This window comes from Sciurus carolinensis, chromosome 18, assembly GCF_902686445.1.
Source record: "Sciurus carolinensis chromosome 18, mSciCar1.2, whole genome shotgun sequence".
In the NCBI taxonomy this organism is placed as follows: Eukaryota; Metazoa; Chordata; class Mammalia; order Rodentia; family Sciuridae; genus Sciurus; species Sciurus carolinensis.
In genome coordinates this window covers 26,597,536-26,612,848 of record NC_062230.1, presented here as the reverse complement: position 1 = coordinate 26,612,848, position 15,313 = coordinate 26,597,536, and the positions used below count along the sequence as shown (strand labels likewise).

The following is a 15,313-nucleotide window of genomic DNA, read 5'->3' as shown; positions in this document are numbered from 1 at the left end:
GGCACCTTTCGAAATCCTTCTAGAACTCAGTGGCCCTGCCTGGGGCCTGTGGCAGGTGGGGTGGGATGGGTCACTTGCATCCTTCCTGCCAGGGAGGGCAGCCTGTGCAGGCATCTAGGTCGGGCTGGGCTGGGGGTTACCGGAGCCGCTGGGGTCTGGCTTCCTCTCTGGCTTCAGCCCCTTCATGACACAGATGCTCTCCATGACCAGCTTGACAGGGCCGGGTGGGTTCTGCATCGACTTCACCAGTGAGATGTCAGTGGGGTTCAGGGTGTCGAGAGCGGCAAGTGCGGCCTCAAGGGCTGGCATGGCCTCGGCCAGGTCCCCCTCACATTCGTTCTGTGGAGCACAGGGTTGAAAGGGATGAATGCCCGGGGCGCAGCACGCAGGGGTGAAGCAGGCAGAGGAGGCAGGAAGAGGCAGGGCCTCCCCCAGAGCACTCAAGGGCGGCTCTGACCACAGGGGGCAGCGGCAGGAACACGTGCCTGGCACCTTGGGGTGGGGGGTTGGACGTCCTGCACATTTGAGGAACCACTTTGTTTGTGTTCTTAAAAAATTTAAACATTGTTCGAAACAAGGCAATTAGCATTTCCGTATCTTCAAAGATTTATCATTTCTATGTGTTGGGAAATTTCAAACTCTTCTAATTATTTAAAAATATATAATAAATTGTTGTAGATTGTAGATACCTTTCCACACTATAGAACATGAGAACCAATTCTTTCTATCTGGCTATACTTTTGGTACCTGTTACTAAAATTCCTTTAAAAAAAAGTTAGAAAAAGAAAGAGAACCTCTCCTGGCATATCAGATTGAACACATCTGGAAGGCTTGTTGATTTTGTTATTTTGTTAATGGCCACTATTCTTTTAGTTGGAATTGAAACTAGTTGGACTGCATAACTAATCGACATCCTTTCTTTTTTTTTTATCTCCTTTGTCAATAAAATCTACAATTCAGTCTCTGGGAAAAAAAATGAAGCATTTAATTTTTAACAAGTTACTAGAAGATACAAATGGGTGTTTCCCCTCCATTCATGGGGTAGGTTGAGAGACCGTCAAAGATGAGGCTTAGAGGTGAGTAACAGGAGGAAAGGAGGCGAGGCAGGCGGAGCAGAGACAAGGCACCAGGGTGGAGAATGTCAGGCACTGGTGAGGGTCAGAGATGGCACTGGGGGAACCAGGGACAGGGCAGAGTTTCAGGCAAGACGGGATGGGCACAGGGAGAAAGATGAGAGCTGGCGGAGCTGGAGATAGGGCCGAACTCAGGTGGCGTATGTTTTATTCATTAATTGCCAATTTAAATACACAATTAACACACCGCGGAGCATTATCCAGCCATTAAAAAAAATGAGGTACCCATGCCTGCTATGACAAGGATAAGCTTGGAAACATCTTGCTAAGTGAAAGAAGCCAGACACAAAAGGCCACCTGCTAATACAGTCCCATTGATACGAAATGTGCAGAATGGGCAAATCCATGGAGGCAGAAAATAAGCAAGCGGTGCCCAGAGTTGAGAGGAGGAGGGTACGACAGGGAGTGACTGCTAGTGGGTCTTATGGGGTGATGAGAATGTTCTAGAGTCAGATAGCGGTGGCGGTTGCACAACTTTGTGAGTGTACTCAAAACCACTGACTTGCACAATTTTAAAGGGTGAATATTAAAGCCATATGGATTATATCTCTATTTTTTTTAAAAAGACAGTGCTTAACATGAGAGTATTTTAAAACTGAAAGGGACTTTAGATTGGTTAATAACCCAATTACCAAACTCCATCAAAAATAAAAAATAAAAAAAATCCCAAGATGCACAATGAGTTAGCCCAGGTCACGCAGCTGGGTGCTCACAGAGCCAGGATCCTGGCTCCCCCACTCTGTGAATTCTGCTGGGTCCCCCCAGTCCAAGGAGTGATCACACAGCCACGGGGCAACTGAAACTTCACAGAGAAAGGCAATTCTCAGGCGAGTTAGAGCAAGCATGTATCTTTATATCCCTCAGGGTTATTGGGATAGGCAGATAAACAAAGCTGGCTCCACCTTCTTGCATGTGTGTGTGCACACATGCGTGACACATATACTCCTGGGTATGTTGCAGATTGTTTCAGGGATTCTGCTTCTCTTGTAAACACAAAGCAATGTTTTATTTCACTTCATCATGTTAAGGCTCCACACCCTGTAAACCACATCGGATGCCCTATCAAAATGGAATCTGGAATGTTCTACCTCAGGTGGCAATAATGGCCCAGGCGTGGGGGCAACTCCGGCTTGCACATGTGCCAGATTAGAAAGCAAGAGGAAGAAGAACTCGGGTTGGTCCTAATGTTTCTCATCAGCTTCAGACAGGGTTTGGCAGCAGGAGCGGCCAAAGGTGCTGGCTCAGGGGTAGCTCTGGACACTTGGTGCATGTCAAGGATCCCAGGTGCCCGAGGCTTCACAGCAACAGTCCACGTCACTTTCTTATAATGTTGCCAGTCGAGGTGTGGCCGCGCACGCTTCGGGCCCCTGGTGGCCGGGCAGCTCCACTCCCTTTCCTAAGGGACGAGACCTGAATTCCACCTCAGTTTTGGAGCTAGTTTGCCAAGTGACTCAAAGGGGCTTCTCACTGTGGCCTGATCTGTGACAGTGATTCCCAGCGTCGGTGGTGCCTCAGAGTCACCGAGCAGCAGTGAGAACACCCTTGTGGTCAGGCTCCACGCCCAGAGGTTCTGATTCATTCGGGCTGGGTGGGTCTGGGCATCTGCATTTTTAAAACTCTGGAGGTGATTCTGACACACAGCTCTGTTGAGAAATCCACTTTACACCATCAAAACCCAGAACACAAAGGGCCAGAGGGAAGGGGCTCCAATGCCCAGTAGGGGAATGGCCACTGATGTGTGGTGTACCTCCTCGAAATGGTCATGACAATGATTACGGGACTTTCTGGGAACTGTTTGTGATAAGATTTTAAGTGGAAAAAAAAAAAAAACAAGCATGGTGGAAATCATAATTATACTATGATTTCCGTGATATAAAACCGTGCCTGTGTGTGGACGGGGATGAGAAGGCTAATTGACATTCAAACTTGAACTTGTTTCATCTGTGCTGTTGCATCATTTGTATGATTAAAAACCTCACAATTAAAAATGGCCTGTGTCTTAGCCATGCCAGCCACGCCAGGGCTGTCAGAGGAGCAAGCACGGCCCACTCTGATGAAACGGAGTCAGATCTGCAGCAGCTCTGCCAGGTTATCCTCATTTAGGGGGAAAGCAGTGACTCATGAGCTCGGGAAGAGCTGACCAGTTTACACAAACTGCTGAACTTGTGCATCCGGTGTTTGGGACCCGTCTCTCTTCCATCCCAGTCTTCCAGCAGGAACTCCACTTGTCCTGTGGAGGCCCCAGCGCACAGTAGGCACCATGTCGTGCACTTCCCGTGTGATGTCGTTTTGAGGGGTTCAGGGTGAGTGGAGGAAATTAGCATCCTGACAAGGAGAGGGGCGACTGCCCTGAAAGGTTCAGGAAGGGACTCGGGTTCACACCAAGCCTCAGGGAAACTGCAGAGTAAACACCGGTTGCTTCCTTCTCCTCCCTGGGCAGTTTCATCTACCTCCTGACTCACCTCCAGGTTGTCACTCCCGAGACGGGGGATGGGGTGGCACAGTGTTCAACCTCACCCTCCCACAAAACCTGAGCTGTCAGTTTACTGCCCAGGCATGGGTGGGTGGGGTTCCTGGGTCAACTCATTAGGAATCTTACGTCACCTCTCACCTTCCTCCCACTCCAGCAGATTGCTGCCTCGCCTGACTCTACACAAGGGAATCCTGGGTGTGAGGTGCCCCTTCTGCACTGTCCCCACAGGTGGTGAGAGGCTGGACTTCATCACACTTGGTACAGGGCAACGAACAGCAGCTCTGAAGAACAGTCAACCTGGACCTTAAACTCTGACACATGCTATCAACTTTACGTGTTTCCCCCTTAGTACCCCCATTTTCCAGATGAAGAAACTGAGGCTGGGAAAGGGGCAGAGCCAACATAGAGCTCTGACGTGCCTGATTCTAGTACAGAATGACAAAAGAGTTCCAAATTCACATGGCTTCAGGGGGCAGGCTGGTGACATGGGAGTGGAAAGTGGGTTGACTGGGGCTTTGGTGGACTGCGACACGCAAGAACCAGCACGTACCCAATGCAGCTGACAGGTGCAACCCAGGAATGCAGGGCTGACGTTGCCAGAATGCCTGATTTTTAAAGGAAAAGCTAAATATTCAGAATATTTTTTGAAATCTCCTGATTTTTTTTTTATCTATTTTTTTTTTTTTTTTTGTACTAGGGATTTAACCCAGGGGTGCTTTACCACTGAGCTACATTCCCAGTTCTTATTTTATTTTATTTTTATTTTGAGTAGGGTCTCTCTAAGTTGCTGAGAATCTTGCTAAATTGCTGAGGCTGGCCTCAAACTTGCAATCCTCCTGCCTTGGCCTCTAGAGTTGCTGGGATTATAGGCATGTACCACTGTACTCAGCTTGAAATATCCTGATTTTTAAAAGTTGATAACCATTTCTGATTTAAAGCAAAATATTATGTACATTACAGTGTACATGTTAGTCCCAGGATACCGGTTTGCAATAGAATAATGGTCAAATGCCTGGGCCTTGGAGTCAAAGGGATTTGGTTTTGAATGCTGATTCTGTCACTTGGTAGCTATGTAACCTTAGACAAGTCTTGTATCATGATTTTCTCATCGGAAAACTGGGAATGGTGCTTTTTGCATTGCAGGGTTGATGAAGAAAGTATTGCAGGCAAAATAACCTCCACAATGAAAAGATTTGGTCTATCTATTCACTCCTATTTTTTTTTTACCACCTAAAAAAGTGTTAGCACATAGTAGGTGTTGACTAAATTCTTGTTAAATGAAGAAATACCCACTTCAAAAAACACCATGGTTCTGATGAGTATTAGCTATAATTATTTTGTCAGAGAATGGCAAATCACTCACAAGATTATGGCTTTTGGTGCCTCACAGTCACTATTTTTTTGGGGGGGTATGTTATTATTTTCTTTAATATGGTAATAGTCAGCATTTTTATGATTTCCATTTGTCTTCTGTCCAAGTCACTAGAATTGTGAGTAAGCCTTCATAATCCAGGGTACTCATGTGGACTCTGGGACCCAAAAGAATACCCCAGAGACCAAGTCTCAGAAATCATTAGAGAAAAGTCAATTTGAAGGCCTGTCCTTTTTGAGAAAATATCCATGACTTATTTAGGTAAGAAGTCAGACACAGGCTATTCCTGCTGAAACCCAGGAAGAATTGAAGAATGATGGAAAGATTTCTCTAAGTGCAAAAAAAGGGCGTAGGGACATGTGTCTTAATATAAGTGCCATGAACCTTAGATTCTAATGCCACCAAGTAGCTCTGCAGCTCGGGAGGGCCATTTCACCCCTGACCTCAATGCCATCAATTCAGATATTGATGCCTGTCATTCCTAAGCCTCAAGATGTTTGTGCTGCTCAAATGGAATTGCATGCTCCAAAAAGCTTTGAGAAATACGTAATATCACATCAATGTTAATCAGATTTTCTTCTAATATCTGAATGTAGGCCAAGACCTCCCCAGAACTTTGGTATAAGAACCACCTTCAATAAGGTCTTCTAGTTTGATCCGACAGATATCTGTTCCCACATCTAAACCATGTCAGGCATGATTGAGCACAGTGTGACAGAGATGAAGGAGAAAGCCATTTGGACGCCTAAAGGAGGAGCATCTGGGCAGAACAGCCTGTGCAAGGACCCCGGGGTGGGAGTGTGTCTTATGTTTATGTAAGGAATAACCAGGGGGCCAGTGTGCCCAAAGAGAGGAAATGAGAGGAAAGTAACGTAGAAGAGCTCAGATCATGTTGAGTCTTTTTGGCCTTGATTCTGAATGAGATGGAGAATGTTTGGAAAATGGTAATGCCTCTTGGAGAAAGCCAGGTGTCAGACTTAATTCCTTACTAGCTGTGTGATGCCAGAAAAGTGGCCCACCCCTCCTGAATCTCACTGGTCTCATCTGCAAGATGGGCGTGAGCGCGCACAATCTGCAGGGCTGGCTCTTCATACCTTGATCCCTTGAGCGACGGCGGCAGCAGCGTTGGCCTCTTTCTCATCTGCCTGCACCAGAAGCTTTTTGGCGTCGGCTTTCCTGGTCTCCTCCTCGATTTTCACCATCATCTTCGCGGTCTCCTCAGAGGTTTGGATGAGTTGAGGCTGAAGGGCGGTCAGTTCTACTTGCATGACTGCCACCTGGCAAGACAGAGGGGTGGGAGGTTATCCAGGGTCGGCTGGGTCAGTGCAGAAAATGACAAAGTTGGCAAGAACTGACTGCATCTCCAACAGATGCAGAAAATATGGACGTGGTCCATGGTCCTGGGTCACATTTGTTGGCTGGTGTTTATTGCTTTGACCTTTTAACACTCGGTTGTTGAATTCATTCTGTGTGTTGGGGTCATCAAGCTCTGTGCTAGGTGCCAGTCATACGGTGGCAAGCTAGAAAAATTTTAAAGGTACAATTTCTTCCCTTATTCCTTCCAGTGTTGGGAACAGGGAAAGACAGAACAAAAGCAAATTAAGAAATTTAAAAATAAAAGCTACCTTTTTTAAGGCTATAAAGGAAAGTACACGATAAGATACTTGAGATAAAAAGAACTTTTGAGGCTATGATTTCCACCAGTGCTGAGAACTGAACGCTCATATGTTGCAGCCTAATCCCCAAATCAATGGTATTTGGAGATGGAGCCTTTGGAGGTAATGAGGGTTACAGGATGTCATGAAGGAGGGGACCTCATGATGGGATAAATTGTCTTATAAAAAGAGGAAAAGACATGAGATTCGTCCCTTCCCACTATGTGAGGACACAGCAAGAAGGTGGCTATTTAAAAGTCAAGGACCCCAAGTTGGACCCAGGATCCCCAGGAGCAGAGCAGTGGAGGCCACCTCTGATGTTCTCTCCCTGCTGTTGGAGTATCTGGGTTTGCTGTATACAGCACACGCCAACCTACTGTCAATCAACCCACTGCCTCAGTAATTACTGGTGGTGAAAATCCATCTCTTAATATGGCTCTAACTTTAGATGGTTTGTTAAGGGGCTCCAAGCACAAATCAGTTCATAACTCATCTCTGGGCACTTTGCTAAGGACTGTGCAATTGTGTTGGCTTCTTTAATTCTCCTGCTAGCCCTATACAACGAAAACTGTTATCATGGCCTTTTATAGAAAAAGAAACTGAGGCCCAAAGAGGTGATAGATTGTAGAGATGAAACTTGAGCCCAGGTCTGACCCCACAAAGCTCTGCTCTTACTGCCTTACTTTGTCCAATTTCCCACAAGGAGGGGACAAGTGAGGTACTAGCCCCAGGCACAAAGCTTAAAGGAGCACCAAAATACTCAGCATTCCAGATAAATACTACCTTATTGGAATACTTTAAGAAATCAAAATTAGTGTAAAAAAAATACAAGAACCTTTAATAAAGGCAGGATCCTGTGGGGTCTGGATTAGGAGGCAAGTGAGGTGAACAGTGTAAATGCAGGCTCAGATCCTGTCTTTATTTGGTGCCTTTTTAAATTCTGTGCCTGAACCAGTGCCTCGCCACAGCCACCCAGTCCTGGGCTCCTCTGTCCCTGTTCTGTTTTGGTGGTGCTCACTTGGGAAGCTGCAAAATCGAGTTTCTGCAAGCCCGTCAGGTAGCGGTTCCGCATCATGTCCACTTCCTGCCTCTTGATATTCAGGAGCGCCTTGAAGGTGAGAATCAGTTCCAGGTAGGAGGTGGGGGTGACATAGTTGTGTCTGCGAAGCGTGTTGTAATAATCAACCGACAGCTTCTTCACAGTCTCCTGAAAATATTTGCACATGGAGACGACCCTGCCAAGGACACCAAGGTGGTTAGGCAGGACCCAGGTTCCTACAGGGAGACTTGGCACAGCTTTGGTAACAAGACATGAGGGCATAAGAAGGCACGGACACTGACTGTGGTCCATTAGAATGGAGCAGGTCCTTAGAGAGGAGGCTGCAAAGGATGGAGAAGGCGAACACTCTTACTAGAATGATCTATCCCAAGCCCTTTGATGAGTCACTGGAGCTCAAGAAGGACTTTCTAATCCTCACAGTCTGAAGAAGCTTTCTGACTATGCAGAATAATGTTTTAAAATGCATAAAATAAAATATATATGATTACCAAGGAAATCAATTTTATTGAAATAGACTTTTCAAAATATTTTTAAAACCAAACTTCGGATACTCTAATATGCATGCTTATTGATACATTAAATCAGGGCTCACCAAACCTTTCCTGAAAAGGGTCAAATAATAAATGTTCTAGTGTTTCTGGGCCACATGGTGTCTGCCACAGCTACTCAACTTGGCAGGTCTAGCACAAAAACAGCCATTGACCATGTGTAAATGAACGGGCATGACTTTGTTCCAATGAACCTTTATTGACAAAAACAAGTTGTGATTTTGAACTTGGCACATACGCCATGGTTTGCCAACCACTGTACTAAATAACAAGATTGGGCAGCAGGTCTACAAAACCATAGTTTTGAAGGAAGTGATATATGGAGGTATCTTCAATGACTAAATCCGTTAAGAAAAGAACTGTGATTCCTACTGGTAACACAGTCAGAGGCCCTGCTAATCCAACTGGGGTTTATTATTTACACTCATCATTGAAGGAAATGCAAGATACCAGCTGGGTATCAGTAGAATTAGAAAGATGCAATTTATCCCCAGTCATACTCACAAACTAACTGACCTCTATCCAGGAGCCTGAGGACCTAGACTGATGGTTTTCTGATCTGGAGAATAAAGTTCAAAAATCTCCAACTGGAACTTAAGAAGGTCAATACTCTGACCCTTGCCTACTTTGTTCTTCATTCATTCATTTAACAAACCGAACCAGCCATGGCGCCCACCACCAGGCACTTGCCAGGCACTATGGATATAGAGGTAGATGAGGCGGGTTGACTGATCCTTGCTTTCATAGAGCACCCGTGGTGGTTTTGAACCAAAACAAAGTGCCGTTTTTAGACATCTGTGCTTTTCACATAAGAGAACAAGCGTTTTCACCCTCCCATGAACCCGTTTTCATCCTCATGGCAGTAAGACCGTTCCTGTCATGACCGCACGTCCAAAGACTATTGAAATTACTGTATTGTTAGATCTGGGTCCTCACAGCTGCGACAACAGTGCATCTCCAGGCTACTGCCGAACAATGGTACCTGATTAAATATCTAAATAAATGCAATTCCACTTATAAGTGTTAAGACATCTTCTACATGTAAATTAAGAAATCTTTAAAACAATAACATAAATACAGCCCACGTATGAATTTTTAGTTTAGAATACTGCAGGTATTAAAACGTAGCTAACACTCACTCTTTCCGAATGCTGTCATCAAGCTCCACATCCTCTAGAAATTTGTTGGCCACCAACTCCAGGGCGTCCGTGGGCCAGGATTGGAACCAATCAATTGTGCAGCAATTGATCAGTGACGGGAACATCCGCAGGCGGTTTCTGAAGGCATCCCCAATTGGACTCATGGCTAATGAAAAGTAGACTGTGTTAATTCACTTCCTGGGTAAAACTCCCAGGGAGGTGAAAGGGAACAGGTATTTCCCAGGGTTCTGGTAGGGCAAGGTAGTGGGTATCATGAGATATTTTCATGTAACTTTGTGATGAGATCGCAATGTATCACAACAGCCTTGACTACCCTCCCAAACACACCATTGTCCCTTCTGGATCTTTGGGGTCACTTAGAGCCCTTTGACCCACTTGTTCTATCTATGCTGACTCAGACACAAGAGTCCCACTGATGTCCCCTATAAAGTTATTTATAGGAGTTGCCATCAGCTAGTTTCTGACGCCATCTGCATAGGACTACAAATTTTGCGTTCGACTTCTCAAATTCCATTCATTATTTACTGAGACCCAGTGTGGTGGGGGAAGCGTGATGTACAGGGAGAACTATGGGGTGGTCAGTGTGGTTCAAGAACAAAGAGGAGAAGAGCTTGGTTTGAGATGAAAGTACAGAGGATACAGGGCACAGTCTGGTAAGTGGCCTTATGAGACTGCAGGTTAGAAATTTTGACCCTCATCCTGATGGAAAGCAATTAGAGTATGGGTTTGGGTTTGTGCACACACTTGCACATGTACACACTGATGCACGGATGCAATGATCACATCTGCAGTACATAAAACTAAGTTATCTTAGCTCAGTGGAACAGAAAGGTCTAGAATGGACAAGAGTGGAGATTGAGAGAACAGTAAGAAGGTTGCAGAGGTGAGATGACAATGGAGAAGGTGATGGAGATGGAGATTAGAGGGTGGATATGAGACACAGTGAGGAGGTAAAAATCACCAGGACGTGGCAAAGATAGAGAGGTATTAAATATGACTCCAGGTTTCCAGATAGATGGGGATGTCATTCACAGAGAGAACACAAGGTGTTGATTTGTGCAAGGGTAATGCACTAAAGTGTGCTCTTTTACAGAGGAGAATTCAGAGAATTAGGAGAGTGGAACAGGTTTAAGTTATTAAATGGTTGTTAAGGAGAAGAGTGGGAGAAGTTGCTAGGGAAGTTCCAGGCTGAACCTGGGTGGTGCTTTGGTAGATTCGACCATGGGACCATGGTAAGGGGATTGAGTTTAGCGTACATAGGATACCCTAAAATACCAGGGGAGAAAGGGCAAACTGAGTCTGCTTCTTCTCACCAAGCACAATGTGAAGATTCTTTTTCACTCTCTCAATGAAGAAGTTGTACATGGAAAGAGGAGTGACTTCCACCTTCTCGCCTTCTGTCCGGGCGGCCGTTTGCATCTTCTCCACAATTTCAGCCTTCTCATCAGCTGGAAAGATATTGGGCACGTCGCCCGTGTTCAGAAGCATGTTGATGTCCTCCACAAAGGACTCATCCTTGATCTGGTTGTCAGCAAAGAGGAACACGGTGCTCTTGACGGCCACGCCCACCTGCAGCATGATCTTCTTCAGGTCCTCGCGCCAGTCGTTGCTGGTGTAATTCTTCGTGATCTCAATCTGGTACAGCTCGTAGGAGTTCATGAACGTGGACAGTTTGGTGGCACTCTGCCGCCCGCTGCCCCCGATGCCCACCAGGAGCAGGTGGCCCTTGTTCTGCTTCAGGACCCTGCAGATCCTGGAGATGTGCTCAATGGCAAATCTGAACATGACCAGGGACATGGGGGCCTTGCTGACATTGTTGAACTCTTCCAGGTAGTACTCCATGACCACCGTGAGCTGTTTCAGGTCAGTGATCTCATCGTAGATTTTCTGATCGCTTTCTGGCTTGAAGAAATCCCCAAAGAAGAGACTGCGGATGTTATCATCGACGATCTTTCCAGTGGGCGACAAGTGGATGAGCACCTGGGAGAAAGAGGAGGGTCAGCTGGCCATTCAGCCTGTGGCCCAACCAGGCTGGCAGCAGGAGGTGGGGAGGGGAGGGAGCAGGACGTGTCTGTTTCTCCCGAGCACACCCTTCAGTCACGGTTTCTCAACAGTTACACGTTTTTCAAATGTCACAGTGCACCTGATGGTTGTAAAGCCTTTGGCAAAAGCATGTTAGAGAGTGTGAAGGGGAAGGCTGGTCTATGTTCTAACTAGTTAAACATGGTGGTCAGATCGGAAGGTCCCCAGAGAAGGATGCCATCATTTTTCACACACTTCCTCCTTCAACAGACAGAGGTGTAGGCACCACCCCGGCCCCTGCTCTGTGCCTGGAGACGGAATGCTTCAGATGTTTCCCCTTGCTGATATTAGAGCCTGGCAATGCTTTGCACTGGGCCTTTGAAGGTAATATATCTAAAACACGTCTACAAATTTTCTATGGAGCAATCACACCTTCTTAGCAATGCAGGTAAAAGCAGATGATGCACAAATATCAGTTTAAGACAACTTTTCATATATCAATGTGAAAAAGAGAAATTATTCACAAATGGAAGATCATAATAATCTTCCATTTGGGTATTAGCAGGGCCTCAGTCAAACCATGAAAAAAATCTCTTTTTTCCCCCTCAACTCTCAAATGAATTGACCCTAAAACTGCATTTTAAATTAATTATAAACAAATAACAACATATACAAAACCCCTGTGTATGGATACAAATTTATGTTATTATAGAAATGAAGCAAAATTGGACCAAGTAAAATATCACCAAATTAAAAGACCAGCTGATGCATGCAGGATAATTTCCTGGGATTCAGAGCAGCGTGGTGAGTCGCTATTGGGAAGGGAACTGGAATCTGAGACTAACATGGTCAAACCCGAGGGACCGTTTCTGAGGCCAAATGGTCATAGAATCTTGACTTACCTTCTCTACAGTCTGCTTGAAACAATTGGAGGTGGTTTCTTTCACCATGTTAAAAAAGACCTCTCGGTCACCCTTGTCAATCAGGCGATCATAAAACACCCTGTAAACCTCATGGATCCAGAGCCGGATAAATTTTTCCAAATCCTAAAAATTCAGAGTTAATTATTTGAATGAATGGAAGGTGGTACCTGAGGTGGTAGGTCTCAAGCAGTATCTAAATTCTAGGGTTGAGGGTTGGGGCAGTAGCTCAGTGGCAGAGCGTTTGCCTAGCATGCGTGAGGCACTGGGTTTGATTCTCAGCACCACATATACATCAATGAATAAATAACGGTCCATCAACTAAAAATTTTTTTAAAAATAAATTCTAGGGTTGAGGTGAAGAGTAAATGAGATAAAGCATATAAAATATTTAGCATGATGCCTAGCAAGGACTAAGTGCTTAATAAATCCAGCCATCACTACGATTATCTATCTGAGCATATTGCTGAATGCTCGTGGTGATGAACTGATGAGGGCTGACCTGCAGGTGGGTGTGAGGGCACAGTAGGACGCCCTGGATCACCCGTGAGAAGTCCCGCAGGTTAAAGACGTAATGTGACTTGGAGGGAGTTGGCAAGAAGTTCTCCACTGCAGCTCTGTAAATGGTCTTGGTCGCTTGTATCATCATCTTTCCATGCCTTGGGAGGAGGAGGAGGAAGGTAGGTCATTTCAGAAGGGGCCAGAATGGAGAACCACCCCCCAGGTCAATATCCAGGAACCTCTCACCTTAAGAATGCCACATCGAATCCTTTCCCGAAGTGCCAATCCGCAATAGAACCGAAAATCTTGGTTAAAATGTCATCCTCAAAGGCACTGATGGAAATGATATTCAGATGGCGAGTGAATCGACCTGGAGAACACACACATTCCAGTTTGCACACGCTCGTGCTTCCTGGACCTAGTGCCCCGGGATACAGGAGAGTCAGTTTCTCCTCTGCCTTCATGTTCTGCTGCTCTGCTGTCAGCGTGTCAGTCTCTGGTCGCATGTGGCTATTTCGACTCAAATTAATTAACATTAAGTAACATTAGAAATTCAGTCTCTCTGGCCTCCCCTCAAGAGCCACACAAGGCTGTGGTTACTGTACTGCTCAGTATAGACACAGATCATCTACCTGATGGCAGAAGCCCTACTGACAGCACTAATCGAGTGCACAGGATTCTTTTCCAAAGATTAAGGCGGGGCTGGCGTTGTGGCTCAGTGGCAGAGCACTTGCCTAGCACATGTGAGGCACTGGGTTGGATCCTCAGCACCACATAAAAATGAATAAATAAAATAAAGATATTATGTTCACCTACAACTAAAAAAGAAGACAAAATTTAAAAAAAAAGACTACCACACTATACAATTCATCCACTTAAAGTACACAATGGAATGATTTTTAGTATATTCAGAGTTGTGCAACCATGATCGCATTTTTAGAATATTTTAATCACCCCTAAAAGAAACCCTGCAGTCATTCCCATTTTTCTACCATTCTCAGCAACTAAATATTTACTTTCTGTCTCTCTAGATCTGCCTGTTATTGTTTTCTTTAAAAAAAGTTTCATTACAAAGTAAGACACAGACTCAGAAAACCACGCAAAACCAATGTACAGTTTAGTGAAGGCATTCAACGCCCTTAGGTTCACCACCCAGGACAAGAAACAACTCTGCCAGTCCTCCACAGAAGCCCTTCCATGGCCACCATCCTGGTCATCGCTCTCCCTTTTTCCCCTCCAAAAAGTTATCACTAGCTGGGTGCAGTGGTGCACGCCTGTATCCCAGCGGCTTGGGAGGCTGAGGCAGGAGAAGCCCAGATTCAAGACCAGCTTCAGCAACTTAGTGAGGATGGAAGCAACTCAATGAGACCCTGGCTCAAAATAAAAGGTTAAAAAAAGGGCTAGGGGGGCTGGGGTTGTGGCTCAGTGGTTCAATCCCCAGTACCACCAAAAAAAAAAAAAAAATCACTATTGTGACTTTTGCAGTAATCCCTCTTACATTTCTTAAGGGTTTCCATCACTCAACTATTATTTCTAGACACTACAGTTTAATTTCTGTCAATTAAAAATACTTTATATATCTTTTCATTGTTTTTTGATCCATAGGTTTTCCCCACAACCCAGTTCTCTTAACTGCTGTGGATCTAGGATGTTTGACCTGTAGGACTTTGTTGATTACTTACCCCCGGGGCAGTTTACCATGCTCCTCTCCTCTGTATTTCCTACACATTTATCGCTGGATCTAGAGAGAATCGGACCCGGGCTTCACCCCTCTGGTCAGACTGCAGGTGCTGCTGTGTTCCTTCATCAGAAGGACCATCATGGTGCTTCTCCTTTTGTGATGTTGGTAGCTACTTGTGCAAACTGACCATATTTTGAGTTATTTCTGTTTCCTTTTTCAAAAAATGTTTTATTTTGGCCAGGCGCAGTGGCACAGGCCTGTAATCCCAGCACCTCGGGAGGCTGAGGCAGAATGATCGTGAGTTCAAAGCCAGCCTCAGCAAAAGCCGGGTGCTAAGCAACTCAATGAGACTCTGTCTCTAAATTAAAAAATATGAAATGGGGCTGGGGATGTGGCTCAGTGGCTGAGTGCCCTTGAGTTCACTCCCTAGGCTCCCCCGACCACCGCCAAAATAAGTTTTATTTTTGCAGTGCTGGGGATCAAATCCAGGGCCTTGTACATTCTACCACTGAGCCATATCCCCTTTTCTAAAGAGACACTTTCCTCATTTACCATGTGGTTATATAGTGGTACATATCATGTCAGGGTAAAGGGGTGCACACCTGTACTCCCAGTGACTAAGGGGGCAAAATTAGGACCAGGTCAGCCTTAGCAATTCAGTGAGAACCTGTCATTTGTTAGTAAATAAATGGAGCTGCGGAATATTATACAATAATAATAAGCCAATCCCAAAAAACCAAAGGTTGAATGTTTTCTTTGATAGGTGGATGCTAAGTCACAACAGGGGA

General features: G+C 45.3%; 1 protein-coding gene across 5 annotated transcripts in view; it reads right to left on the bottom strand.

Moving 5' to 3' along the window:
* The window catches only part of Dnah3 (dynein axonemal heavy chain 3), a 168,662-nt gene that overhangs the window by 31,766 nt on the left and 121,583 nt on the right, over positions 1 to 15,313 (bottom strand). For all 5 annotated transcript variants that reach the window (XM_047534211.1, XM_047534213.1, XM_047534215.1 and 2 more), the window contains exons 45-52: positions 13,091 to 13,214; positions 12,846 to 13,002; positions 12,326 to 12,469; positions 10,715 to 11,381; positions 9,381 to 9,546; positions 7,652 to 7,868; positions 6,073 to 6,255; positions 141 to 339 (exon numbers count right to left, since the gene is read on the bottom strand). In XM_047534211.1, coding sequence (XP_047390167.1) covers positions 141 to 339; positions 6,073 to 6,255; positions 7,652 to 7,868; positions 9,381 to 9,546; positions 10,715 to 11,381; positions 12,326 to 12,469; positions 12,846 to 13,002; positions 13,091 to 13,214 — 1,857 coding nt within the window. The remainder of the gene's footprint in view (positions 1 to 140; positions 340 to 6,072; positions 6,256 to 7,651; positions 7,869 to 9,380; positions 9,547 to 10,714; positions 11,382 to 12,325; positions 12,470 to 12,845; positions 13,003 to 13,090; positions 13,215 to 15,313) is intronic.